The sequence below is a fragment of the Pyricularia pennisetigena genome, chromosome 3 (assembly GCF_004337985.1).
Source record: "Pyricularia pennisetigena strain Br36 chromosome 3, whole genome shotgun sequence".
In the NCBI taxonomy this organism is placed as follows: Eukaryota; Fungi; Ascomycota; class Sordariomycetes; order Magnaporthales; family Pyriculariaceae; genus Pyricularia; species Pyricularia pennisetigena.
Genome location: NC_043742.1, coordinates 4,739,384 through 4,766,974, shown reverse-complemented (window position 1 = coordinate 4,766,974; position 27,591 = coordinate 4,739,384). Strand labels below are relative to the sequence as shown.

At 50.6% G+C, this 27,591-nt stretch overlaps 8 protein-coding genes across 8 annotated transcripts; 5 read left to right on the top strand and 3 right to left on the bottom strand.

Moving 5' to 3' along the window:
• Positions 1-209: 209 nt before the first annotated feature.
• PpBr36_03050 (uncharacterized protein) lies at positions 210-1,829 on the top strand (the record flags this gene model as incomplete). Its single annotated transcript, XM_029890226.1, has 1 exon — positions 210-1,829. The coding sequence occupies one exon, from the start codon at positions 210-212 to the stop codon at positions 1,827-1,829; it is 1,620 nt and encodes a 539-aa protein (XP_029752850.1).
• Positions 1,830-4,590: 2,761 nt separating this feature from the next.
• PpBr36_03049 (uncharacterized protein) lies at positions 4,591-4,914 on the bottom strand (the record flags this gene model as incomplete). The annotated part of the gene is made up of 2 exons (XM_029890225.1): positions 4,591-4,688; positions 4,734-4,914. The coding sequence occupies 2 exons, from the start codon at positions 4,912-4,914 to the stop codon at positions 4,591-4,593; spliced, it is 279 nt and encodes a 92-aa protein (XP_029753764.1).
• A 1,253-nt stretch (positions 4,915-6,167) lies between these two features.
• Positions 6,168-7,922, top strand: PpBr36_03048 (uncharacterized protein; the record flags this gene model as incomplete). Its single annotated transcript, XM_029890224.1, has 3 exons — positions 6,168-6,265; positions 6,337-7,516; positions 7,596-7,922. The coding sequence occupies 3 exons, from the start codon at positions 6,168-6,170 to the stop codon at positions 7,920-7,922; spliced, it is 1,605 nt and encodes a 534-aa protein (XP_029753765.1).
• A 733-nt stretch (positions 7,923-8,655) lies between these two features.
• Positions 8,656-12,294, bottom strand: PpBr36_03047 (uncharacterized protein; the record flags this gene model as incomplete). The annotated part of the gene is made up of 3 exons (XM_029890223.1): positions 8,656-11,997; positions 12,079-12,149; positions 12,237-12,294. 3 exons carry the CDS (start codon positions 12,292-12,294, stop codon positions 8,656-8,658), a joined length of 3,471 nt encoding a protein of 1,156 aa, XP_029753666.1.
• A 759-nt stretch (positions 12,295-13,053) lies between these two features.
• PpBr36_03046 (uncharacterized protein) lies at positions 13,054-13,607 on the top strand (the record flags this gene model as incomplete). Its single annotated transcript, XM_029890222.1, has 4 exons — positions 13,054-13,203; positions 13,273-13,313; positions 13,375-13,443; positions 13,517-13,607. 4 exons carry the CDS (start codon positions 13,054-13,056, stop codon positions 13,605-13,607), a joined length of 351 nt encoding a protein of 116 aa, XP_029753767.1.
• An 846-nt stretch (positions 13,608-14,453) lies between these two features.
• On the top strand, positions 14,454-16,299 carry PpBr36_03045 (uncharacterized protein; the record flags this gene model as incomplete). Its single annotated transcript, XM_029890221.1, has 4 exons — positions 14,454-14,489; positions 14,800-14,948; positions 15,032-16,192; positions 16,272-16,299. The coding sequence occupies 4 exons, from the start codon at positions 14,454-14,456 to the stop codon at positions 16,297-16,299; spliced, it is 1,374 nt and encodes a 457-aa protein (XP_029753768.1).
• A 1,072-nt stretch (positions 16,300-17,371) lies between these two features.
• On the top strand, positions 17,372-19,258 carry PpBr36_03044 (uncharacterized protein; the record flags this gene model as incomplete). Its single annotated transcript, XM_029890220.1, has 5 exons — positions 17,372-17,904; positions 17,982-18,006; positions 18,088-18,124; positions 18,194-19,065; positions 19,157-19,258. The coding sequence occupies 5 exons, from the start codon at positions 17,372-17,374 to the stop codon at positions 19,256-19,258; spliced, it is 1,569 nt and encodes a 522-aa protein (XP_029753668.1).
• Positions 19,259-20,626: 1,368 nt separating this feature from the next.
• Positions 20,627-22,970, bottom strand: PpBr36_03043 (uncharacterized protein; the record flags this gene model as incomplete). Its single annotated transcript, XM_029890219.1, has 3 exons — positions 20,627-22,533; positions 22,623-22,739; positions 22,856-22,970. 3 exons carry the CDS (start codon positions 22,968-22,970, stop codon positions 20,627-20,629), a joined length of 2,139 nt encoding a protein of 712 aa, XP_029754138.1.
• Between the last annotated feature and the right edge of the window lie 4,621 nt (positions 22,971-27,591).

The window sequence follows — 27,591 nt, the reverse complement described above, 5'->3', positions numbered from 1 at the left end:
AAAAGTCGAGCCCACCACGTCATTTAACAATGGCGTCCCTCAGCCAAGGTTGTTGCTGCTCCAAAGTGATAGCAACATCAACCTGTTGAGTCGGAGCCTCGTTATCTTGTACATATATCCCCTCCGCCAGACAGACTTGTTCATAATATTTGCCGTCGACCATAAATTGCCGGCCCCAGAGATACGAAGCTCGTTCCTTTCCGCTCATCATGGCCACCCCAGGGATGCTGTATGTGACTATGCAGCCAAAGCCTGGCCTGTCACTCGACCAGTTTCACGAGTGGTACAACAACGAGCACGGCCCGACGCGTATTCGCCTGCCCGAGATTTTCACCAGCGGCCTGCGATACCAAGCAACCGACTCAGCCGAACCAGCCTTCTTAGCCATCTACGATGTGACTTCCATGTCGCACTTGACTACCCCGACCTACACAACCCTTAGAGAAAACCGATCCACGCGTGAAGCCGAGACGATCGGCCAGGTGGACGTGTGCCGGTCTTTTTTGGATCTCGTCTTGTCACGACAGTCCCCCAATTTTGTACCTCCCGAGAACCTCACTGAAGAAGAGGCTCTTGGAACCGAGCTTGTCTCGGTGTCTATTACACCGACAGATGCCGACGGTGCTGGGAAAGAGATTCTCAAGTGGTGCGAGGAGGAACACATCGAGATGATCTCCAAGATCCCAGGCTGGTTGAGAACCCGCGTCTACCGCACTTCTACCCTCGAAGGTAGCGGCAAGGCCAAAATCGTGGCACTGGTTGAATTCACCAAGAACAATGGGCTTGGAGGTCCGGAGCACAAGGCTTCAAAGGAAACCCCTTGGGCCCAGGAGGTCTTCTCCAAGTCGGTCGCTGACATGGAACGGCGAACTTATTCCTTGTTCTACGTTTTCGGCCCGGCTCCGCGAGATCTCCTTCACCTCTCCCGCCTTCCTGAGACCAAATCCTTCAGCACAGCGGACGCCAAGACCAAGACCATCGCCGGGCCATCTGCATCAATCAACTCGTTCATCACGACTGCCGACGGACTTGTCCTACCTTATCGTCTTGAGGGGAACCCGTCACCTTCCGCACCCACGGTTGCCTTGTCAAACTCGCTTCTGACCTCGATGCACATGTGGGACGCCTTCGTCGGCATTCTCAAGGCGGAGAGGCCCGACCTTCGCATCTTGAGATACGACACCCGCGGTCGGCATACGGGCACCCCTGCTACACCCGCAACTCTGACCATGCTTGCAGACGACATTGACACATTGCTGACAGCGCTGCGTATTCCGAAGCTGCATGCCCTCATCGGCGTGTCGATGGGAGGCGCGACCACCTTGCAGTTCGTACTTCAGCACGGCAGTCGAGTTTCACGCTTCGTGGCCTGCGACTGCAACGCCACCTCGAGCGCAGCCAACACAGCTGCCTGGAAAGAGCGCATTGCCACAGCCGAGTCAACCTCCGAAGACGGATCTCCCGGCATTCGCAAACTGGCTGGCGTCACAGTAGAACGCTGGTTCCACCCGTCCACCATGTCCGACAAGAAGGAGCTCGCTCAGGGCATGGTAGACATGGTGGCGGCCAACGACGTTGAAGGATTCAAGTATAGCTGCCAGGCGCTGTGGGACTATGACCTGAAGGGAAATCTCGGGGCATGTCAGGTGCCTGGAATCCTCGTCGTAGGCGAAGGCGACGGTAAGGGCGCGTTGGTCAAGGCCATGGACGGATTCAAGGGCCTTGTTGGAAAGGAAGGTGTAGAGCTTAGGATTGTCCCCAACACGGGGCACCTGCCCATGTTTGAAGATGCAGCGGCGTTCTGGGCTAGTATCAAGAACTTCGTATGAGAAACATGTCTGGCCCGCTGGCAAGCCTGCTACTTGGGGGGAAGCGACTTTAGCAGTCAGCTGTTTCGTGAACTCGGCCCTCAGATGAATATACGAATACCAGAGCGTTCGGTTGTTATTTCCAATTCAGACATTGGTCCCTCAACAAAAAAAAAAAAAAAAAAAACTATAGGGAAATTCTTTTTGCCATGGCGTGAAAATCGAGCTGGAAGTCAAATGATAAGTCCCTCATGTCGAGCTAAAAGTACGGTGAAGCTATCTGAACGCGGGTGTTAACCGAACCACGACATTCCTTTAATGCTGAGTAGTCCGATGATGGCTGTTAGTGTGTCGAGGGTCCAGCCAGGGATGGCAGTTTGCGCCAAAGGACAGTTTTGCGGTTGAGCTAATTAGTGCAACAGAGGCGCTGGACGGGCAGCCAGACCTCGGGTACCCCAGATTTGGATCCAGCCAAAGGGCGCCCGAGGTTGCGCCACAAATACGGCTAGATTTTACAGCTTTCTTTTCTTTGGGGTTGCCCCCTGCCACCTAGCCCCCCTTGTACGATCGCGTAAAAGTTCTCGCGGTCTGCCCGTGGTCATGTGTTGGTCTACTGCGCACTTTTTGCTAGCATGTTCCGCGAGTCTGGAACGTGGCTGTCGGAGGCGAGGGAGTCGCCAGCCAACGGGTCCTCAACCAAAGCCGAGACCCAACCGTGACCGGATTGCTTTTCTGCTGCTTACGACGAAATACCTACAGTGCTACTTTTTTTACCAGGGCCAATGTCTTGGCGGTTGTCGGGACACCCACTTTCACGATGTATCCCTACATGGGCTAGCTTCTTTTTTGTATTCGTCTACTGCGAATTAAACGAATGACAAGCAATAGGTAGGGGTCGGTTGGCGCAGTCAAGTGGGCTTTGTGGGCTCACTATTTTTTTTTTGCGGGTGGAGTTGTATTTTCTTTTCCCTTCTTTTTCCTTTTTCTTCTTGTAATTTTTTCATTTTATGCCCCATCGCTCGACCGACCTGATCATCCCAAACGAGGATCTGCCGAGAGCCTTCCGGTACCCATTTTCGCGCTTGTCTTGGAATCCCAGCTTTCTTTGTCTTTTTTCTTGTATGTATGTGTGTGTTGGTGCACAACTTACTTACCCTATTAGTGTATACCTACGCTAATCACTACACTAGTACACTTGGCGCCGGCTCTCAATGGACTCAAGCTCCTCCTTTGGGCATGGCAAAGCTTGTGTCTGCAAATCAGCCTCCTTCGCCAAAGTCTTGGCCCTCGGCATGGAAAGTGGGCCAGGTGGATGAGGCTCGGCCGTATTCTCGGTATGTTACTGCAGGGGTATTTCTCAAATATCAGATCTTTCAACGACAGGTAAGGATCCAAGGATGCCGGCAAGGCCGGACGATGGGGGAGAGCGGCTGCAGGACATTTGCCCGCTTGACGACGTTCGATTTTTATGTACTCGAAATTGAGGCCAACAAATAGGCGCAACAAACAAAGGGACAAAAAGACTCGTGCGACTCGGCCCGTTTTGACACGCCACTCCGCCGAGATCTGTCTATCATAGTAACATTGTTTTTGCCGTCGGCTTACGGAGAGTTGTTGCGATGTTCCCGTTCGGAGGCCCGGGGTTTAATGTTGTTTGTTTTCTTTTCTTTCTTTTCCCCTCATCTTTTTCCCTTTGCTTTTTTCTTTTATCTTGTTTATAAAACCCGCGAACCCTTGCAGAACGATCTTATTGGCAATTAACCGCGCCCATGGAATTTTTTTTTTTTACTCTCTCAACAACCAGGAGTAAGACAGACAACTTTCGGGCCCAACCCAATCATGGTGACTGGGCCGACCCCATCACGCGGGGGGGCAAGATGTCGGTCCATAGAATGTCGCCGCACAGGTGACCCACTCCTATTACCTAGGGTAGGGTGCAGTACTGATGGTACGTACTATTGCTACTATAGGTAAGGAATGTATGCACGTTTCAATTGGTCGTGAACGCGTGACATCATCAAACTCTGGACTTGGATTACTACTTACCTAAAAGAACCAGCCCAGTGACAAAATGCACTTGACTTGGAGACGAGAGAAGGATTCGTCTCCCATGGCTTTCACAAAATGAATAAATAGATAAAATAAAAAAGAAATCTGGGGAAGACTTGCTCCGTCAGAATCAATCCTACAGGGCGACAGCAGCCTGTCTGTCTAGGTAGAATAGTTGAACGCATCAACACGATGCACGCAGGGCAAAAGGGAAAAATGTGCAGATCACGATGTTAGCGAGTGGGGTAAAGGCCCTTTAGGTGCATGAGCTCGAGGTCTGGCCGCAGGAAATGGCAGGCAGTGCAGTGCTGCATTTTTATTTTACCAAGCTGCTGTGGTTTCTTCCCGGCTTTACAATTACCAACCATTACAGCATTGTTTTCTCCCAAGCTTTTAAGTGGATCGATTGGATTGTTTGGCACGAAGTACTATACTCGGTAAAGCTCCAGTGCCCAGGCAGAGGAAGGAAAAAGATTCTTCACGAACGAACATGCTAAGTGAATAATTAAATAACTAGGCTAGCAATTAGTGCATACTAAAGCAGAGACTTTTTTTTCTTCTTCCTTTTTATTCTCGTGTGTACATTTTTCTCAGGGTTGTTTGGGTTAATACCACCATAATATCAACCTTCTCCCTGCGACGGAGCTGCCGTGGTCACGAGGACAACAAAATGCCATCTCATTTCTCAGCTCTGCGATGGAAACAAGATTTTTTCTGCTTTGCTCTTACCTATTTACAAACATCCAATCAAATCAAGGTGATCGTACGTGGCCGAAAAAGGACGAACGAGTCGTGAGCCCCACACCAACAACCCCTTCAAGCCAATGCAGTCTATGCATCACTCAAAAATCGTGAGGAGCAATCGGCCCTACTAACCTGGAGACTCCAGCTCTTCTCCGTGGAGTGTTTTGCACTTGACCACGAGGCTCCCCCGGAACTTCGCGTAAAGGGGGGAAGACAATGGAGAAGGAGTAGGGGGGGACCAGGTTTTTCCCGGGCTGGCGATGCCGAGCCTCCCCCCAACGTCCTCGTTACCAAATGTTGGAACCCAAACCATTTCCATCAAGGATTCTTGTTATTTCTTTGGTTCATGGGGGGGTGTGCCATTGATGATGCAAGCACAAAGCAAGAAAACTGGTCGTGTGGGGAGACGACGCTACAGAAGTCATTATTAGTTCCAGCATACCAACGCAAAGCTAAATCGTAAAACGTGTTTGGTCGACCAGGGTACTTTTGCAGGAATACTTGGTGGTGGCGGCGGTGGTGGTGATCTCTCAAACACAAGATGGATCGAGCAGAGGAGAGAGCATGGAATTAATGGTGTTACTGCATTAGCTGCTATTGTTGACTTGATCTAATACGCCTAGAACTAGAACTATTTCTGGACCTAGAATTAGGTAGACCTGAATATTCAAATCTAGGGAAGGAGAAAAAAAAAAAAAAAAAAAAAAAAAAAACTCAAGCCGCTGACATGGACGCCAGAAAGTTTTCTCCGCATTCATAATGATGGGTGGCAATCTGGGGTGCGTGGCGTCCTTTGGTGGTTCGGAGAGACTATAGTAGTAGCTACCACTGCACAAACTAGGTGGTTGCTAGTCAGATGCAAGGCAAAAAGAGAGAAAAAGAAAAGAAAATCTAGTTCTGCCCCAGACGTGGAGTGTCAGGATCCCATGGGGAGCGAAACAAGCTCCTTCATTTTGCGAATGGAGAAATGCCCCACTGATACCCGGTCTGGCTAGGTTGTGGGTACTATTTATTTTTGTTCATTTTATTTTTGTTGTTTTCTCGAACAATGGATGGGGTTGTACGGCAAGTACCATCGTAGGTTAGGTTGGTTGCTGCACGTTTGCATGCAGGGATGGCTAGAGTTATCCTTTGCTCCTTTTCGGAAACTACGGTTACGGGTTATTGTACTGCCCGTAGTTTACCTAGACCAGACCTGAGCTGTGGTCATGACACGACACGCCATTCTCCTCTTCACGTACCAGGAGGTCAAGGTAGATTTGCTAAGAAAATCGCTTAGAGTTTACTTACGCACAAGCACCTATTGACCGAGCCCCCCCAAAACCCACCGGCACAACATGCATCCCCATCCCCATGCCTATCCACTGCATTCTCTTTCATCAGAAACAAACAATATATAAACTCATGCTCCCTCCCCTCCCAGGTTCCTCGTCAGACTCTCTACCCCTTTGTTTTCATAACCCATTATCCCACACATTCCCTACCCGAGTTTGACTGAACATCTCGGGTTGTCGAGTAGCAGCTAATTCGCTTCTCTAACTCGCATCATCAATTAATCAACCAACAATGGCTCGCGGATTCAAGCGGCCGGAGAACGAGGCCGGTGCGGCATGGCCCGCCATCCTCGTCGGCGCCTTCGTCGCCTTTGGCGGTGTCCTATTCGGGTATGCTTGCCTTCTTGGTTCGTCGTCTATTTCTCTACCAAATCGAATACTAACTTGGACGAACAATGTAGCTATGACACCGGTACTATTAGCGGTATCTTGGCCATGAAGTACTGGAAGGAGCTTTTCTCCACAGGCTACACCGATGCCACGGGCCAGCGTGGTATTTCTCCTTCCGAGGAGGCCGCCGTGGTCTCCATCCTCTCTGCCGGTACCTTCTTCGGAGCCCTCGCTTCGGTCTTCCTCGCCGACTCTATCGGTCGTAGGTGGGCCCTCATTGCCTCGTCCTGGGTTTTCAACCTGGGTGTCATCTTCCAGACTGCTGCCGTCTCCCTGCCTCTGTTCCTCGCTGGTCGTTTCTTTGCTGGTTTCGGTGTCGGTCTCATCTCCGCCATGATTCCCCTGTACCAGTCTGAGACGGCTCCCAAGTGGATTCGCGGTGCCATCGTTGGTGCTTACCAGCTGTCTATCACCATCGGTCTGCTCCTCGCCGCCATTGTCAACAATGCCACCCACACTCGCGACGACACGGGTTCCTACCGTATCCCTATTGCCGTCCAGTTCGCTTGGTCCATCATTCTCATTGTTGGCATGCTGATCCTCCCCGAGACTCCTCGATTCCTCGTCAAGAAGGGCAAGATGGACCAAGCCGCCCAGGCTCTCGGCAAGCTCCGCCGTCTCCCGGCGGACCACGAGGCTGTCGCCGCCGAGGTTGCCGAGATCAAGGCCAACCACGACTACGAGATGTCGCTTGGCACTGCCGGCTACATGGATTGCTTCCGCGGTCCCATGCTTAAGCGCCAGCTCACCGGTATGGGTCTTCAGGCTCTTCAGCAGCTCACTGGCATCAACTTCATCTTCTACTACGGCACCAAGTATTTTGAGAACTCGGGTATCAGCCAGCCCTTCGTCATCCAGATGATCACCTCTGTCATCAACGTCGTCTCCACCATCCCTGGTCTCATCTCAGTCGACCGCTGGGGTCGTCGTCCCATGCTTCTCTGGGGTGCCATCGGAATGGCCATCAGCCAGTTCCTGGTTGCTATGCTCGGTACCCTGACCACCGGCCAGCGCGAGGACGGCACCATCATCGTTTACAATGTCGACGCCCAGAAGGCCGGCGTTGCTTTCGTCTGCATCTACATCTTCTTCTTTGCCAGCACCTGGGGTCCTCTCGCCTGGGTTGTCACCGGCGAGATCTTCCCTCTGAAGCAGCGTGCTCGTGGTCTGTCCATCACCACCGCCACCAACGTAAGTTTTACAACGATTCTCCGCCAGGAAATGGCAAAGACATGGGACAGCGGACTAACAATTTCTTCTCTCTGACCAGTGGCTCCTCAACTGGGCTATCGCCTACGCGACCCCTTACCTCGTCAACTTCGGTGTCGGCTACGCCAACCTCCAGTCCAAGATCTTCTTCGTCTGGTTCGCATGCTGCTTCCTGTGCATCGCCTTTGTCTACTTCTTCATTTACGAGACCAAGGGTCTGTCGCTCGAGGAGGTCGATGAGATGTACGCCCAGTGCAGCTCTGCCCGCCACAGCAGCTCGTGGCAGCCTTCTGTGTCTTTCACCCAGCGCACTGGTGCCGACTCCGCTACGGTGGAGAAGATCGAGGGTGACGCTAGCGACCACGCTGTCGAGGCCAGCAGGGTCTAAGCCTCAAACTATTTTTGTATTATTGTTTCCTCTTTGATTTTTGGTTTTGATCGCCTGCGGGGGTCCGTATATATGTGAGATGCCCCCGACAAGGGTACAGGGAAATGTTTAACCTAATTTGGTTATTCTCCGATCTTATATAAAGCCGCAATATACCCATTTTTGTTCAATCTGAATTTCCTTTTTGACTATGCACATCGAAATCCAGATGACTACAGCCTGAATATGGCAAGGCGACAAAAGAGTGTCTTGCAGTAAGATACGTGACGTGGTTCAAAGCCCCTTTCCTAGAGGTACGAGGGGTTTGGTAAGCAAAGTAGTCTTTACGAGCCGGCTATTCCCGACTTGCTTATGGTGCAACCTCTTATCTGAAAATGATCCTGCCGCTTACCCTCGCACATAGCTTCTCAATATGCGCTTCCTGCATGTGCGTAGCCGCTTTTCAGTGCACCCCAGACACCCGGGTATTAATTAACATGTGGCATAGCGTTCCAGGTTACTGAGCAGGTCCATTTCGAAAACACGAGTCACGTACATAGTGTTCGTTCACTTTGAAATGTCCTTCCCATAATAACAGAGAGACAACAAACCCCCCACAGTCGGAGCATTGTCGGTCGGTGTGTCGACTCAATACTATTAAATGCCAAACCACCCACACGTGCGCTCTGTAATAGCCTTAAATATTTTCTTTTTCTTAGCAAATAACGATATACACTATGTAATAGACACCAGTTTACCTCCTTCGTTTTCCACCTCCACCACCTCCCCCAGCTTCCTTGCGCTTCATGTTCTTGCCCTCGCGGTTCCAGTACTCCTTGGTCTCGCGTCTCTCCCGTGCCGCCTTCTTCTCCTCTGCCTCGGCAAGCATCTTCCTGTACGCCGCCCGGTGCTCCTCCTTCTTGGCCCTGCGTTTCTCCGCGACGTCCTTACGGATGGTCGTAAGCTTCTGCAGCAGGTCCCTCGATTTCTTCTCTTCGCCACGGAGCACCACGGCGCGCTTCTGCATGTATGTCTTGCGCGGCTGCGCCCGAGTCTGCACTATCTGGCTCTTGAACGGGAGGTCGGCCGCCAGCGCCTTGGGAACTCTGACCGGGTTGAAGTGCCGGTCTTGACGCTCAATCTTTCTGTACTCGCTGTTGCGCTGCTGCGGCACAGCGATGCCTTCCGCGTGCCTAATCTCCCCCGTCAACCTCATGGGTTGCCACCCGATGAGATTGTTGGCAGGGTTGTAGAAGCGGTGGGGCTTGATGGGATACCATGCCCGCAGAAACACAATGTCGCTCATGAGGATTTTGTCCTCAAAGGTGGCCCTGAAGTGCCCCTCTGGTTTCGACAATGCGCGCTTGATCTGACCACGAATCCCTGAGACCGTCTTGATTGCCGCGCCCTCGAATTTGGCAATCTCCAGACTGCTGTTGAACATGTCCTTGATGAACGCCGTGTTCTTGAAGACCTTGTACGGTGCGCCAGTGAGCTTCAGCTTCTTGACTATCTCGGTCGACTCGTCAACGCTGAGTACGGTTCCGGTGGCTGCTATGCGGAATCCTGGGTTGGAGGATGAGAACGACTGGAAGCAGACAAAACCCGTGTTCGGGGCAATCAAGGGCCCATAGAAGGTTGTGAAACAGTGCATGTGTTCAGGCGTATACTTGAGCATCCGATTCCTTGTTCGCGAATCCGATATGCTGTAGATGGGCAACGACTGGAACCTCCTCCAGCCCAAGGAGAAAATCAACGGATCGTTGGTCTTCAGAATCTTCTTGTGCCACCTGTGTCTCTTTATCCGTGCCTGAACGAAGCCGAAGCGATCCTCGGTTGCAGAGAGGCCACCCATGATTATAGGTGTCTTGGATTGGAACTTGTTCACGAACTCGGCTGGGACACCCTCCAGCACGATTTTGGCGTATTTTCCTGCCCTGAAGCCCTCCACGGCGATTCTTTGCCTCTCATCCAGATTTTCATACTCGGACTTGTTGATGTCCAGCTGCTTTTGGATCATTGCCTTCTGTGCCTCGTACCAGTCATCCTCGCCAAATTCATCCTGGTTGCCGCCCTCTTTTCTTGCTAGAGCCTTCGGATTCCTGAATCCTTCGCGGTCTTCCTCTTCGAACCTCAATTTGAGTTCTTCTTTCCTTTTCGCGTTTTTGGCTCGTTCGGCGTCAATGTCCTCGGATTCTAGCGGCGCCTCTTCCCCATCTGGACCGTGCTTTTCACCAGTCTCAAGATCCTCAAACGCACCATCACCTTCGTCATCATCATCTTCGTCCTCGCCCTCTCCGTCCTCATCGTCTTCGTCATCGAGACCCTCGAACTCATCACCGTCTTCGTCGTCTGCAATGTTTGCCGATGTAAAGCGTTTCCTGAGGCTTTCAATCGCGTCTTCTGTCCACCTCGCCGCCAACTCATTGTAGTCGTATACCGGTACCGAGCGATCCTCCGGTTCATCACCAGCCTTGTCCGCTTTCCGCTTAAAGAAAGCATCGTCATCCTCCTCGATATCTTCCTCCTCCTCCTCCTCCTCGGCTTCTTCACCTTTCCACCGTTTGACTATTTGTTCAGGGGTCAAGCTGTCATTATACAATATCCGAGCCAGGTCTGAGGGTTGGCCCTGGCTCTTTCGTGTGTGCATGGACTTTGCTCTCTCGGACAAGTTTTCCTTCCACTTCAAGGCTCCTTCGTCGTCATCGTCGTCTTCTGAGCCAAGATCGTCGCTATCCATATCATCATCATCGAGATCGTCATCGCCAGACAGAGATCCCAAATCCGAGTCGCTGTCGGCGAAAGCAACGTCTTCCGCGTCACCTTTCGCCTCAGTACTTTTTCGAAACATCTTTCCAAGCTTCTCGGGACGGAACTCAGTTTCAACATCAGAATCACCCTCATCCACGCTATCCATATCGTCGTCGTCTTCCAGTGAGTCATCTCCTTCTGCAACATCACCGTCGGCTGTGACGCGGGCTTTTCTTCTTTCTTTTCGACCGGTGTCTACTTCGTCTTGCGCGACAGTGCGTATCTCCTCACCGCCAGCAAACAGCCGGACACCAGCATCGGTTTGACCCAGAAGGCGGCGTTCTCCCTGGAGACCTATAACAAGCTCTTCGCCCTCGCCCCGTTCAGGATTTTCCGCATCTTTATCAAACGTAAAGCCCTTCTCTCTGTAGATATATATGGCATCGCCGTCAATCTTGAGGCCGCTTCGGTCCGACATTGGTGCATAGAGTTTCTTCTCCTTCTCGTCCAGACGTTTCCTGCCTTTCTTGCCTGTGATGTTCTCCATGGCTTTCTCCATGGCAGGTGTGGGACACGGATCAGGAAGGACCTCCATGTCGGCAATGGTAAAGTCACCCAGACCAGCAACATGCACCCTTTGGCCCTCGGCGGCGAAGTTGGTGCCCCTGAGGTACCCTGAGAGGACTATTGACCTGTCGCACTTGGCATCTTCTTCGATCTTGGTTGGGTGTGTGATATCGCGGAAGCTGTCGATGACGGTATAGGGATGTGAGTTTCGCCATACAAGAGGTCGAGGGTTCTTCATGACTGATAGAAAGCGCGAGAGGTTGTGGATTTCACGGTCCGGGTAGCGACCGTTCATCACGCCGGACAGGTAAAACAGGTGAGCACCTTGATACAGCTCGCTCCAGAGTCGTTGCTTGAGTCTCTTCTTGGCATCCTTGAGTGCCTGTGGCTTGCGAAAGAGGTCAAGGTGGGTAAGGATTCCGAAGACGTTACCCGGCATACCAGTGGTCGCAAGAATGTTCAGGAACTCCATAGTCTCCATCTCGAAACCATAGTTGCCGTCGATCATGAGCAACACAATGTCGGCAACCTTGGCGATATCCACCATAGCCTCTAGCTCATTCGGGCACTCGAGGAAGGTCAAGCGCTGCTTCTTCGACGTAACGACTGTGATGGGCCCCTGTGGCTCGGTTATGGTCTCTTTGGCATATCGGCGGACTAACGACTTGAGAAGTGTGGTCTTGCCTACCCCGGGCGGGCCAACAATGGTGACGAGCCGGGGCGGTGGCTCATCGGGGAGCCTGTCGACGAGGGGCACATGGAGACGTTTTTCTTTAATCTGTGGTGCGGCTGGTCAGTACAACCCGCAGCGCGAGACTCTGACAAAGGGTTGCATATCGCATAGGATATGGTCGCATACATCATGAGAGCGCGAGGCAGTCTTCAGAAGCTTTCCCGGGTTTGCAAAGCTAAAGGCCTTGGGATTAGGTCCTAGGAAGCAATGTAGAGTTAGAACAATTGGCCCATAAAGCGAACGCTGCCTGTCGTAGGGAAAAATAGGGTTGATGGGCCATATACCGGAGTGCTTCTTCTTCTCCTTGGACTTCCTATGAGGTTTGTGTTTCTGGTCCTCCATATTGACGATGCCGCAAGTTGTCACCTTCAAATTTGCAGCTCAGTAAAGTCGCCCTCTTATCCCGCTCCCGCATCGGCGCGCAACACAGGGATCGCGAAAACCTCTCCCAAAAACTTTTTGACCGCTATGGCAGAACCTATCTCAGCCTGTCATCTTTATCTTATCGATAAAAAATTGGCTGCCCTGCCCACCACAGCTGAGGTACGTACCTCTCGATACAATCCCACGGAATTCAGGGGTAATTAGACAACGTGGGGCAAGCCACCCCGCCGCTATCGGTGCAATGTGCCATATAGCGGGGTAATCAGTTCTCCAAATTAATGATTGACTGAACATGGCTGGCTTTACGCATTAACGGTCATGACGATGTGGTGCCTATCCTGGCAGGCTTGAGGGTGTACCTGTGACGGATCACGCGGCGGCCGAATACCAAGAAAGCTGATGAGTTGACGTCTTTGAGGCTTGAGGATGAACAGCCATTCTGCAAATGCCAGGTTAATGCCGGCGTCTATCATTTGAGTGCGGTTGTCTTGCCAAGAGAAACCACGATCCTTGGAAGCCAAGTGACAATCTGATCAGACCTGCCCGGTTACTGGCGGGTTGGCTGGTTTGGGGAGTTACCAGTGACTCGCATGAGCCCGTCCCGCTAGCTGAAGATTACACATCCCCGATGACGTATTCTTGCCAGGTCGCCTGAGGCCTCTCACACTGGTCCGTGGCGCCACAAGTTTGCTTTATTAACTGTACCTCTCTACCTTGATGGCCCCGATTCAGTGTATAAAAGGCAGTCTGCTACCATCTCCACGCACCGTTGTAACAAAGCACTTCCATCTTCAGCATCGGAACCAACGTCCACATCTCACAATTACCAAGATCACTTCATACACCGCAACGATGCCTACCTACATTGTATGTTATGAGAAACCGTAAGGGTCTTCGGTTTGGAAGCGGCATGTACTGACGAGGCACAATTTTAAGGTCACTTGCAAGGAGGACGCCACTCCCGAGCAGGTTGCCGAGTAAGTAGCCCAAAATAGATGGCGAAACATGATGTTATGACTCTAACATTTCATTCTTCAGGGCTAAGAAGCATGCCGAGGAGCAGGGAGGCAAGATTGGACACAGCTTTGACATCATCAAGGGCTTTTCGTAAGACTTGCAAATCCAAAACTAAGACAGATCGAGGCCTGAGATAAGACTAACTCATTACGTGCTTGGACAGTGTTGAGTTCCCCGAGGACTCTGTTTCCACCCTCGAGAACCACGAGCACGTAAAGGCAGTGGAGAAGGACAAGGAGGTCAAGATCTGCTAGGGAACTGATCGAATCAGTAATTAGACATGCGAAACGACAGCTTATGGTTTATGTAGTTGAATCAGCATAATACTCAATTTGAAATATTGAATCCTACCTATCCTGATGGTTCTTGTGGTAAACTTCTCTTTTGTCCAAGTAGGTTTGTTATTAGTTGAGCCTAGGTACTATAGATCTAGTCTACAGTAGTCTAGTCCTATCCTAGCACTAGATGGGCGGGTGAGGCATGGAGCTGGTGAGACTCGTCGGGGTCTAGACCTAGGTAGACAAGGTATCCGTTCGACTGAACGGCTCCACTGACCGACTGTCGGAACTACCTCTTGTGTGTGCGACGAAGGCACCGCAATAAATAGATCTGTCATTATTGGAAGGAGTTTGTATCTTTACCATAGATACTCTTTTGGGTGTCTTTTTGAAGCTTTTTGTTGGAAATTCGCCTGGGCACTTTTTAGGCGACAGAAGCTCTAAGCCCTTAGCGGATTAATTTGCTTTTTGGTAGAGGCACAGTGAAGAAACTCGGGGACAGACCCGGCAGCTAGATCTAGATAGATTACTGTATGCTCACCGGGTCATATGAAGTTCTTAATGCCTCTCGAACTTTCAAACTCCAGACCAATAACTAGCCTACTGACTTGTGCCTCTCATGCCATTATCATGAACAAGTGTCTATCGTCGTCAAAAGATGCGTGCAATCTTGCGCCGAATTACAGTAGTTCATTGTACTGGAAGTTGACAAAGCTAGGTGGGGTACCATCCTACCTCCTGCACATACGCGGTACGGCAGTAGGTAGGGGTGTGTACTGTAACCCAACCGGGCCTAAATCGGAGCACGGTCCACCACATTAAATGACGGACCATCCAACATCTGAGAAGCGCGCCGATGTAAGGAAGGTAGGCACCTGAGGTACCTAGGTAGGTATGCACCTCACTGCATAAACGAGCAGCCTTTTGATGGGCAGCGAGGGGCTTAACATATCATTTCGCATCAACCTCCTCTGCATGCTGCATTAAAACTCGACCTGAAAGAACGACTCTACTGAAGAGGTCAGCCGGGGCATGTTTCAACAACCCGGCGAGCAGAAACGATGAAAACATGTACAAGATGACGGTATCTGCGAGGCCGCTGAGGTGGATATGCTACCCAAGAGCCTCGAGTATTGGTCGGAGATTATTTTCTTTTTCCACTAAGCAGCTCGTTCCGGATGGAACTGTTGCTGGGAGCAATGCCAGCAAGCCACTAGACACTGGCTCCAGCGCTTCGAATGCGTCATTTGACGAGGGACAGATTTCACGCCTTGCAAGAAAGCATCTTCATAACCTCAAACTTGCCGACCTTGTCAAGTCAGTTCTTACATTTGATTCGCGCTCCCCTATCCTGATTTCACCACATGGCAGAGGCTGATGTTTGGCGAACCTGTTACCAGGCATGGTAGGCCACCGCTCTCGGAGGAGGCCCTCCTCCAGTCAGCCAACTTCACGCTGAGTCTACTCCCAATTCGACTGGCACACCGACTTCAAGCCCTCCGCAACCTGCCATACATTGTAGTTTCGAACCCCAACATTCGAACGATATACAACAATTATCAGCGTTCTTTGGAGACCCTACTGCCTTGGGAGGAGCGGGGTGGGATAAATACCCTGGCGGAGGAGGTTGAGTTTACAGAAGTGCTCGCTCAACTCGTCCGCACACACGCCGACACTATACCAATCCTGGCCCGCGGTTTCCTGGAGTGTCGCCGCTACGTGAGCCCTCAAGATGTCACGGCCTTTCTCGATGCTCATTTACGCGCCCGCATCGGCACGCGCCTGGTAGCCGAGCAGCACATTGCGCTGCACTACTCCTCACAGCCACACTTTGATCCGGCCGCGAGTCCAGTCCCATGCCCCGAGGAGCCTTCGTTTGTGGGTGTCATTGACACTGCACTCAAGCCTGTCGATATTCTCGATCACTGTGGCGGTGCCGTAGCTGAGATATGTGAGCTACGCTACGGTGTTCGTCCGGAATGGGTAGTCAATGGCTCGCCAGAAACTACATTTGCATACGTGCCCATGCACCTGCATTACATCCTCACGGAGCTACTGAAGAACGCTTTCCGCGCCACGGTTGAGAACAATATGAGCCGAGAGCCCATCGAGGTCACCATCGCTCCCGCTTTGCCTCTGGACGACAGCCGTGGCCTGCGCCTCAAACCACCATCCGTCTCGCGCGGTGCCTTTCGTTCCGATGCAATACAGCCCCTCGATGACAACGCACCTGGCGTGACTATTCGGATCCGCGATCGCGGTGGCGGTATTGCACCCGAGGTGCAGCCCAATATCTGGTCGTACAGCTACACGACGTTTTTTGACCAGGACGATAGCTTGCCTGGAGGGGCCGGCGGAAGTGGGGGCGGGAGTGTCGGCGACTTTGCGCTCAATATAATCTCGAGCGCGAACAACGGTCGCAGCTCTATTGCTGGGCTGGGCTACGGGCTACCGCTCAGTCGAGCTTACGCTGAGTATTTCGGGGGCGGCATCGACGTTCAAAGCCTACACGGCTGGGGTACTGATGTCTATCTACGACTTAATGGGGTCGGAAGACTGGAGTGAGGGCTTTCCTTGAATTTTGCCATGCATCCTATACCCCTTTTACTAACATTGATTTTGAATTTCTTTTTCTTACAGGAATATTTCCAGACCTCCGAAGGCCTGAGTGGCTGCTTGATCGAGGACATTGAAGTCCCAAGCTTGCAGATCTTGTGGATGAAACGGGCTTTTCTGTCACACCTCAGATCAAAATAGCATACAATTCCTTACTTTGAAGTTGATGAACAGTCGTTCAATGACAGCGGGATGGCTACGTATTATATACTCAGCTATGATGACATTTTACGTCCAGTTACAGATTGACCGCTTCACAACTTATCAGCAAAGTCGTACATCACACTTCAAGTTGATTATTTCGTTGTAGAGGTTGTATGATCAAGACTCTGGTGTCTTCCTTGGTTGAGTTGGTGCAGTTATCTACCTCCATAGGTATGGTAGGAAGCAGAAAATTTGTGGCGGTTATGCGCGAAGGATCGTGGGACAGATATGGCGGTTGGTTATGCTTCGATAACCTACAGCGCCGGCATCCTTCTTTGTTGGGGTTTTGGGTCGATTTGTTACCACGAGCAGGATTGTATTGTAGTTGTATGATCGCCCGCGCGGATATTCACGTGGGTGTCCAAAGAGTAGATTAGAGAATAACCAAAGCGGAAGCACGAAGGTTCTAAGCACTACAAATAACACTGGCCTATAGATTTAGTGCATTCTTATTCCTAGGAATATGTCGACAATCAATCCACAGATCAGGCAGTTTGCAAATACGTTGGGTCGGATGCAAGCCATGTTGACGCGCGTTAGTTCCAGAATAACTATGGATACCTTGGTGACGGTAAGGTTAAATACTACTAAACGGAGTTTAATTGCAGGGCTTTCAATCACAGTGTCTGCCGAGTTAGAGTGGGTCGCTATGGGTCTTACACGGGACTGGTGTTCCGGCCAAGGCGCCTCAGCTCTATCTGACAGAAAGGAAAAAAACGTGTCGTAACTTTTTCTGTCTTGCCGGTTGTTTCTGATCGTGAACTTTGTGAGGGGATTGATTGCTTTGTATCTCTCTATTTCTACTTTTTAGATTGTTCTCAAAACTGCAACGTATTTATTTATTTTGTTTCTAATAAATTTCAAAGAAAAAAGAAGGAGACGCGAAGAGAAAAAAAGAAGAAAAAAAAATCAAACTCAAAATGGCTGCGCCAAACACGCTCAAAGGTGCCATCCACGGCCAATCAAATGCTACGGCCGTCATAATACCTGCAGCAAAGCCTGGGGACGCGGCCCTCACCGTGACTTATGCTGGGCTCGTCGCCGAGGTGTCCAAGTTTCAGGCCAAGCTCGCCGCCATAGGCATCACCCAAGGGTCCGCCGTATCCATTGCCACGGTGAACTCGTACGAGTTCATCGTGTCGTTCCTGGCGTCGAGCTGGCAGCGTGGCATTGCTGCACCCCTGAACCCAAACTACAAGCAGGACGAGTTTGAGTTCTACATCGAGGATGTCAAGTCCGCCATTGTGCTGGTGCCTCGCGGTGCCTTTGCCGCCGGCAGCCCTGCCGTCAAGGCCGCCAAGCGCTTCAACGCTGCTGTTGCCGAGTGCTACTGGGACGCCCATAAGGCAGAGGTTGCTCTGGATGTCAAGGACTTGGGCCTGCTGAAGGGTAACGGAGGACAAAAGCTTCTTGAACCTCAGCCCGAGGACACTGCTCTTGTGCTGCACACCAGGTCCGTTTGCAAATACTCACCTTATACAAGATCCAGCTGGACTCGACTAGATGCTAATGATGAAAACAATGCCCCAGTGGAACAACCTCTCGACCCAAGGTGGTATGTTGTTAACAGAGACCAAAATCGTCGCTATGTTGAGATTGCAAATCGGCTAACATGGTTCTAACAAACAACCATCAGGTCCCCTTGTCACACCGTAATTTGACGAGGACTATGGGTAAGTAGTCAAAGATTATGTGTCGATAAATAGCTGTCGCATCCCACACATCCACTAACCCTGTGATAGACAACATCAAAAACACCTACCAGCTGACCCCGGCGGACAGAACCATGCTCGTCATGCCGCTCTTCCACGTCCATGGTCTGCTCTGCGGCCTCCTGGCACCTTTCTACACCGGAGGGTCCATGGTGGTCCCGACCAAGTTCTCCGCCTCGGACTTTTGGCGCGACTTTGTGCAGCACGGCGCGAATTGGTACACGGCCGTGCCCACGATCCACCAGATCCTGCTCAAGAACCCAGCGCCGAGCCCTCTGCCCAAGATCCGCTTCATCCGCTCCTGCTCCTCGCCGCTCTCCCCGACCGTCTTCGCCCAGCTCGAGGAGAAGTTCGGCGCGCCCGTGCTCGAGGCCTACGCCATGACCGAGGCGGCGCACCAGATGACGTCGAACCCGCTTCCGCCGGCCAAGAGAAAGCCGGGCAGCGTGGGCATCGGCCAGGGCGTCGAGGTGCGCATCCTGGACGGCGAGGGCAACGAGCTGCCGCGCGGCGTCGAGGGCGAGATCTGCATCCGGGGCGAGAATGTCACGAGCGGCTACCTCAACAACGCCGAGGCCAACGCGAGCGCCTTCACCAAGGGAGGCTTCTTCCGCACCGGAGACCAGGGCAAGATGGACCCCGAGGACGGCTACGTCACCATCACGGGCCGCATCAAGGAGCTCATCAACAAGGCCGGCGAGAAGATCTCGCCCATCGAGCTCGACAACGTCATCACCCGCCACGCCGCCGTCTCCGAGGCCGTCAGCTTCGCCGTCCCGAGCGAGCTTTACGGCCAAGACGTCGGTGTAGCAGTAGTGCTCAAGCCCGGAGCCAAGCTTGGGAAGGACGAGCTGCGGGAGTGGGTTGCGGCCAGGCTGGCCAAGTTTAAGGTGCCCGAGAAGGTAAAAAAAAAAAAAAAGCCATCTTCCTCTGCCGCAATAAATGTGAAACAGGAATCGTCGGTCCAACTAACACTTTTGCTACAAATTAAAGATTTACTACACGGAAATCATGCCCAAAACGGCCACGGGCAAGATTCAGCGCCGCATAGTCGCCGAGACGATGCAGAAGCAAGACAACAAGGCTAAGCTGTGATATCAACATAGTTTACTCTACTTCAATTTCGGGTTGCCACATGTTTTTCTTGCTTCTTATTTTCTTTTGTTTACTTTTTTCTTCTCCTTCTTTCGGAACCGACCTAGAAAGTGTGGGTCCTCTGTAAGTCATAGATTGCTAGACGCATAGACTGGTATAGTGTATACATAGGCAAAAAAGTACCTTAAAAGGGTTTTTTTTTTTTTTTTTTTTTTTTTTTTTTTTTTTTTTTTTTCGGACCTAACGGCTTCACTCTGGATGGTGTCAGGTTGGTTTTCGACCATATATATAATCAGGGCAAGAAAAAATGCAGCAACCAAATATGTGGGAATATCCACAAGATTTACTAAATGCAGTTCATGCTTTGTATGAAAGAAGAAAAAAAATCAGGCGATTGTCGTCTTGAGCAGAATGGGCTGAAACGGACGTTCTGCGGAGGCGCAGTTGGTGACAGTCATTGGGATGCCGAGCACAAAAAGTTAAAGTAACATTTGCGGGATGCTATCGGACTTTTGGGGGGCGTTTCTGCTGCCCGCTCAATTTGGTCAGTGGTCGCGGCGTCTCCAGCAACCTGAGACCAAAGCTTCAGTGTTGCCCAATTGGGAACCTGTGCCCGATACAGAAAGAAAGCTAGTTCTCTGTTTGGTTTGTAGATGGGGTAGAATATGGAAACATGGTATCCCCGTCGTGAAAGTAGATGCGTGCGCTAGGGTGCGTGCATACAAAAGTATAATGTACTGTGGACCCGAGGCGTCAAAGTGATGGAAGATCCCCAAAAAATTCTGGTACTCTGCATTAATTATTAAGGCTAGGTACGCCATGCAATATCCTAATATGTGTAGTAAAAAATGCTAAGTGGCTGGCCTTGAGTTTGTTGGCATAACGTCCTCTGCCGTACATAATAGAGTGGCATGGCTGAGCCTCAAGTGGGGACTTATGCAGCCCTATAGTCAGTTGTCTTTTCCCAGCATCGACGTGATTCAAGCCCAATATGCCCTTGCGTCATCACCATGATTTCCGCCCAATTCCCATCATCTTTGCCCCCGCGACTCTATATGAATCACAAAAACATAAAGAAAATCAGAGGAATAATATATGGAAAAATAGACATAAATATATAATGTGTAAATGAAGGGTATATAGCAAATGGGGTATCCTGAACGTCCCTCTCGACGTGGGCCGGGCCGTAAAGCCGGGGTGCGCGGGTAAGCACAGTAAATATGTGTATATATCAAAAGCGCAGTATAAGCCCAAAACATCGACAAAACGTCCCTCGCTGTAAAACAAAGCAAATGATCCATGTCGTTTATATATATTTCAAAGAATAGTTGAGTGTGGAGATATGGTTCATAGAGGCTTGGTGGGCATTTACATCATGCCAAGTCTCGTCATACGCTTCTCCATCCGCGGTCGTGGGCCTGGGCCCAGCCTGCTGCTGTTGGGAGGCCCTCCCATGGGTCTTCCAGGTCGACCACCAGGTGCGGGATAGCCTTTGGGACCGCCTGGTTGGAGTCCAGGTCCCAATCCCGAGGATCCTCGCATGTTGGGGGGTCCCCTGGGTCCCAGGTTGCTCGGAGTCCCTGTCCTGCTGGGGGGACCCCAGGATGGCGGTGGCTGGACGCGCCTCAAGGCATCTCGCTCGCAGTATCGCCTCCCATTGACGTCAAAATAGCCATCGTCAAGGATCTGGCCACAGTCGCTGCATCGGAAGCATCTTGGGTGGAATTTCTCTTCTGCCTCGTCCGCCAAGTACTGGCCCTCGATTCCAATGCCGCAGCTTCCACAGAGACTCCCGTTCTTCTCGTGATAGTGTTGCTCGCAGTAAGGCTTGTCGTCGTGGACGTAGAATGTCGCAGAAGGAAATGGGTCGCGGCAAGTGGTGCACACAAAGCATGCCTTGTGGTACCTGCCCGTGAGCCTACCATCCGCGCTCGAAATGCTCTTGCCTGTGATGGGTTCCCGGCAAGCCTTGCAGTTGCCGCGATTTACTGGCACCCGGCCTCTAGACTGGCTGCGAAGTCCTGGTCGAGATGGTGCCCTGGTTGGCTCGCGCCTACGCTCGGGAGAGGCATAGCGAGGGGATGAGCCTCGATCTTCACCCCACTGGCGCCCCCTGTCCATTCCGCGGTCCATCGCTTCTCTTTGGCTTGGGCCGTCCAGCGGCGGAGTTTTCATCGGTGGTGGGCTAGGTCGAGACTGGCTGCGAAGGGATCCTGATTTCATGGAGAGTGGTTCAGGTGGTGATGGTGGTAGATCCCGAGACTGCACATCGCTCAGCATTGAGGATTGGAGATCCTGCATTAAGTTGTCAATGTCGGAGGTATTAGATGGCTTTCTGGCCGATCGGTTCCTGATTGAGCGGGCGGGACTGGTCTGTGAGCTTGGTTGACTAGGACGGCGAGATTCGGCGCCACTCGAGGCCGATGCGCTTGATGACATGGAAACGTTCGAACTGTGATATGGATTCCCGACGCCAAATTCATTGGCCAAGTCAATGGCACTCGGGGCACCGCCACCATCACGGGTGGTCGGTCGGTTAAGGAGGCTGGTCCTCGGTGGCGGCTGCCTAGAGGTATCGCGTGTTACTGAGGTTCTTGTCGCGTACATGCCGTTGGTGGCATGCTCCCTGTTTTCCCCATCCATAAACCTTTCGTTTGCCTCGTCCGACGATCGTCGTAACCTGTCCGGCCGAGGACCGGGGGCAGAGGGGGTACGCAGAGGTGCCTCCATTGGGTCGCTCTCCCGCGGAAACGTCCCAGATCTGCTGATTGCACTTGGTGGCTCGGGCTCATATTCACCCGGCGACCTTTGGGGAGGGCCAAACCCGCCGTAACCGTTCTTCCTCGGCATCCTAGGAGGCTGGCTGCTCCCAAAGCTTCTGTTCGAGTTTGAGGTCATAGGCCGGTCATTGTAGGCATCTTCCGGCTCGTTTGATCTGGAAGGGAAGGCATTCTTGGCCGCAACCGGCCTCTTTGACTCGAATGGGCCGGGAGTAATAGTATTCATACGAGACAATAAACTCGAAGGTTGTTTCTTAGGAGAGTTATTGGGGTACATATCGTCTTCGACATCTTCCATACCCCCATAACCCCCAGGCCGCCGTGGCTGATTCCGTGGAGAGGCCAAGTCGTGTTCGTTGGCAATCTTTGGTGTGAAATAGTCTTCAGAGCGCCCTAGCACCCGACCAGTAGGTGTGAGAGGCGATCCGCTGCGAGAGGCTGAGCCGCTGGAGTTGCTGACAGGTGTTAGTTGCCCAGCGCGGTAGTATGTGCGGTCTAGAATGGGGAGGGAAAAAAAGGTGAGCTTATTAGCGATATGGTTCAGACTGCAAAAGAATCAACTGAAGATGAGCTTGTCAACTTACTTGCTGCCAAAGTATCAACCTTTGGTGGTGGTGGAACTCGGCCGATCTTTTCGTGTACTGATTTATTAAATGGCATAAAAGTCTCATCAATCTTATCTAGAGGGGGAGTAGGTGATGCTGAGTAGTCTCAAGTTAGAAGATGTGGTTCCTGTACTAGATTTTCTCTGCATGGAAAAAATAAAAATAAAAATAACAGATGACATGCACAGATAGAGGACGTGAACCGAACTTACCATCTGAACCACCTGCGCCTCCGCAGATGTGCTCCCCCATCATAGAAATCTCGATCTGGTTGCCACATGACGAACATTTTATCGTCGGCAGGAAGCTCGACTGCCTATCGGCCATACTGATCTGCTTCTCCTGGCTAGTCCTTCAACAACCTCCAGTTGAAAGACCTATCGTGATCCGTGACAAAACCCCGTCGATATCAACCTCAGCACCACAGCGGACTGACAGGCGCTGCGGGATGTGGGCTGACGCTGTACGTAGCAGCAGCGTTGGCAGCTGGTCGAATTCGAATTCGGATAGGTGACGCCGGGTGCAAGCGAAGAAGCTCCGAGAAGTGATCGTAAGTCGATATGGTAGGTAGTTATTTCACGTTGGCAATGGTCAAAGCTTGTAGGCCAAGTCCAACTATTTTCTGAGTTTTGCTTCTGAGGCCCTAGACTAGACTAGAAATAATGATGTCCAGTTGGAGGATTTGTTTGTAGACTGTTCGTTAAGAAGAAAAGAAGAAGAAAAAATGAAAAAGGAGTGCGGGTATGCAGCATGGAAACAAAGGAGGATCACAGGGAGGGATAATATGGGGTTGTTTACCATCGAGTGAAAGAAAGGGTATCGGCGTCCGTGCTGTTGCGATGTCTGTCTCGAAAGAGGTGAAGGGTCTGGTTCGTCCATGGGGTGTGGGTGTAAAGTGCCCCCCTCCCCAATAAGTGCGGTGTGTCGAAATGGTGGTCAGGCGCAGAAAATGGAAACAGGCACACCGCATAATACGCACACGACAAAGGCCATGTCCAATTCGGCCCTTGATCCAAAGGGCAGGGGTTCTCAGGGCCAGGCTCCCCTTGTCGCGGTGGGTTGACGCAGTGGGACTGAGTAGCATAAGATGCGGAGAATAGTAACAACAAATATGGATTTACCCTGGAGGCTCATTCGTGTCAAAGGATTAATCTTTTTTGACAATTCTAAATGGGTTTGTCCGAGCATGCCTGCCTTACTCCTCGCGCAGACTGGGAAGGGCAAAGTAATTAATCACCTCGAGGTGTAAGGTACCTAAGGAATGGGTTCAACACCACTGAGTGGCTTGACCCAAGCCCAAACTAGAAAGGATGCTTTGCAGTCGGAGGATGACACGCTTACAGTACATTAGCTGGCGACATTGATTACCTCTGCTAGTCTAGGTTTGGGTTTTAGTTTCCTGTTTCTGCACCACATCCATACCTCCAGATACATAAGGTATTACAGCTGAGCTGGTGCATTGTCGCGGCGGGCGAACGAATGGTCAGGTCACAAAAACGGTCGAACAAGACCCCTGAATGCATCGAACTAGGCTGTATTCAGCATAGGCAATGTCTGTAGTGCAAATGGTGTGAGGCGATCAAACCTCACCCCCATCCTACCAGGAACAGCAAAAACATGACAGCTTCCTTTTTGACACTCCGCTGAATGCCCATGCGTGGCTAGTGTTTCCAATGGGGCAATCGAAAAGAATCTTTGAGATCTTGCACGGGCGATTCTAGGATCCCATAAAACAGGTTTATCCGTATCTTTATTCATCTTTGTTTCTTTTTTTATGATTTTTTTTTTCCTGTGACACGCATTGAAATGTAAAAACAAAACGAGCAAATACCAAGCGACTTTAGTGGACATGAAAGTGCCGGGGAATGGGGGGCTCACTGTGGCAAGTACCCACAGCTCATACAATGGGAACCATGTGTTCACGGGCCAGTCAAATGTCCTGCATCAAGGTCTGGACGAACAACTTCCAAGTCTCTAATTATCGCTTCTAGAAAGCATCTACATGGCGCAAATTGCGATGCTACCGTTCAAGAGATCCCTTCTTGCGGAAATCTGGTAGACAAAATTGATAGTGGCAGCCACTCTCCATGCAACCAAACCCCTCCACTTACTTGCAACGATGCTCAGAAATCAAGTAATTATTTGCTGGACACGATCGTCCGTCCGTCTGCTGAGCTAGGCAGGGCTGCAAAATGTCTGGCTTCTTTAGCCTAGCTAGGTAAAGTACTGTGGTAGGTACAGTACTGTACTGTACACCTCTCAACCACCATCTGCCAAGTCAGGATCCCAAGCGCCATCGTAGTGTGGCAGCTGACTGACTTGCAGCTAATTACGGATGCGCGGGTACCTTGCAGGCTGTCTGTCGGCCTTGACGGTTTGGAGAAACATAGCCGGAGAATACTTGGACTGACTGCGTTAAATTCCTTTTAGGCTCCCGCTACAAGCGACGGCGTACACCAACGTGCAACGCACGCAGCATGAAATTGTGGGCGACGTCGGAAAAAGTCAACCTAGAATAGTAGTGGGGGTGATCGATGTTGTTATCCTATCAAACCTAGTCTTGCCCAGCTTCTCGTAAACCAAATAATGCTGGACCAGTTGCACCGGTGCTCTATCCTAAAATCCAACATCAGTTGCCAATTTAATACATCTCTCATCAGTTATAGTAGCAGCCATTAACATGGGCCCCACGTAACAAACAGGATTCGATTCTACGTGCAGCCAACTCGTATACTAAATGGCACATCACATTGCCAATGCCAACCAGAATAATACGACGCCGAGTGGTGGTCTGAAAATCCCGGTTGCCATGGTGCCCTGTTGTTGCTGCCATCGCCCTCATTGCAAAATGCAACCTTTATCTGTATTGCACACGGCACAAATGTGATAGGAAAAATCAAAAAGATAAAGATAAAAATAAAAATAAAAAAAATAAAAAAGCAATAAGGCAAAGAAAAAGACAGTGAGGACTAACGCCATCGTACTCAAACTAGTCCAGAATAGGCTATGTCGTGCCAGCAGCAGAAGAACTCCATGAGGGGAGTAAGTGGGAATCGCATCTGCGTTTCGGTCCCTCTTGTGTTAAATAAAGTCCGCTGATCCTCCAGGTTTCCTGGTTCATCACCAACGAACTGCTAATATATAAAAATGTAAATATGTCCTTACTTCGTAACCTACCGGTAGTTCTCGGATACGTTGCAAATTGGGGAATATAGAGTAACGTTGGGCTCCACATCTCCGACCCCCCTAAAGTCCGGCCCCTAAAAATATCTACTCAGCCACGTCAACCCTTTGTTTTATTTTATAAATATCTAGACGAATTTTTCACTTTAGAACTTGCATTTTGAAGATTCTTGCTCCAAACTTTCCAATGAAACAGTACACTGAAAATCAGCTTCTTGCTGCCATTTCTGACATAAGAAATGGCAAATCAGTTCACAAAACCTCGCAAAAATGGGGTATTCCTCGGAGTACCCTTCACGATCGTTTAAAGGGGGCCCAGTCAATTCAACAAGCGAAAAGATTTTGTCAAAGGCTTTCACAGGAGCAGGAGACCTATTTGGCAGATTGGGTACTTGCGCAGGCCGCGTTAGGCCTTCCGCCAACGCATCAAGAACTACGCTATTTTGCGGAACGAATTCTTCAGGCCGCCGGAGAAAGAAAAAGCCTTGGGAAACATTGGGTTAGCCGTTTTATAGCCCGATATCCAATTTTGAAAACCCAAAGGCCCCGGCGAATAGAAAATGCCCGGGTTAATGGGGCTACAACCGAGGTAATTAAATCTTGGTGGTCCTATTTGAAAAATCCCGTTATCGATACTATAAAACCGGCCAACCGTTGGAATATGGACGAAACAGGTATAATGGAAGGCAAAGGATCTAATGGCCTGGTGTTAGGGCGTAATAAAATCCGGCCATTACAGCGAAAAGAGCCTGGAACGCGGGGTTGGACGAGCATAATCGAATGTGTATCAGCTACGGGGGCTGTTATACCTCCCCTCGTTATATTTAAGGGGAAAAACGTACAGCAACAATGGTTTCCAGCTGATTTAAGTCCTTTCGATACCTGGCAATTTCATGCAACAGAAAACGGGTGGACAAATAATGAAACAGGTATCGAATGGTTAAAAAAGGTGTTTATTCCAAATACCCAACCTTTAACTCCTGAAAAGCGTTTATTAGTTCTCGACGGCCACGGATCACACGTCAGCGACGAGTTTATGCTTGTTTGCCTCCAAAATAATATTCAGCTTTTATATTTACCTCCTCATTCGTCGCACGTTCTTCAACCGTTGGATTTATCGGTTTTTGGGCCGTTAAAGGAAGCTTATCGACGTCACCTGGGATTTGTAACCCAGTTTTGCTGTTCAACGGTTGTTGGGAAACGAAACTTTCTACTTTGCTATCGAAAAGCCAGATCAAAAGCATTTATAGCAAAAACCATTCAATCTGGTTGGCGTACGACGGGGTTATGGCTGGTGAACTTGGCAAAACCACTTTTAAACCCTTTTTTATTAGAAAATAGCAACGTCAACGTCGAAAAAGGTAAAAATAACGGCTTCAAAAGGGATAAAACACCGGGAAATCCAACCCAAAAAATTAACAACCAATCTTTACTTATTTGGAAAACCCCTAAAACGACCCGAGATATTCGACTTCAACTACAGGAAATTTCCCGGTCCGAAAAAAGTAGCGCCACTTCACGGCTTTTGTTTGCAAAAGTCCAAAAAAGCTTCGAAACCAAGGATACCTTATTGGCTGAAGCTCAGCAAAAAATCAGTTTGTTAAAAGCAAAATTGGAGGCGGTACGGCCGATCAAAAGGAAAAGGGTAATTCCGGATCCCAACGAGCTTTTGGTCAGCAAAAAAAACGTTTATAAAGCACAGGAAAATAATAGGGACTGTTTAAAGGATTGGAACGATGGAGAAGAGGTTAGCGAACCGGGAGAG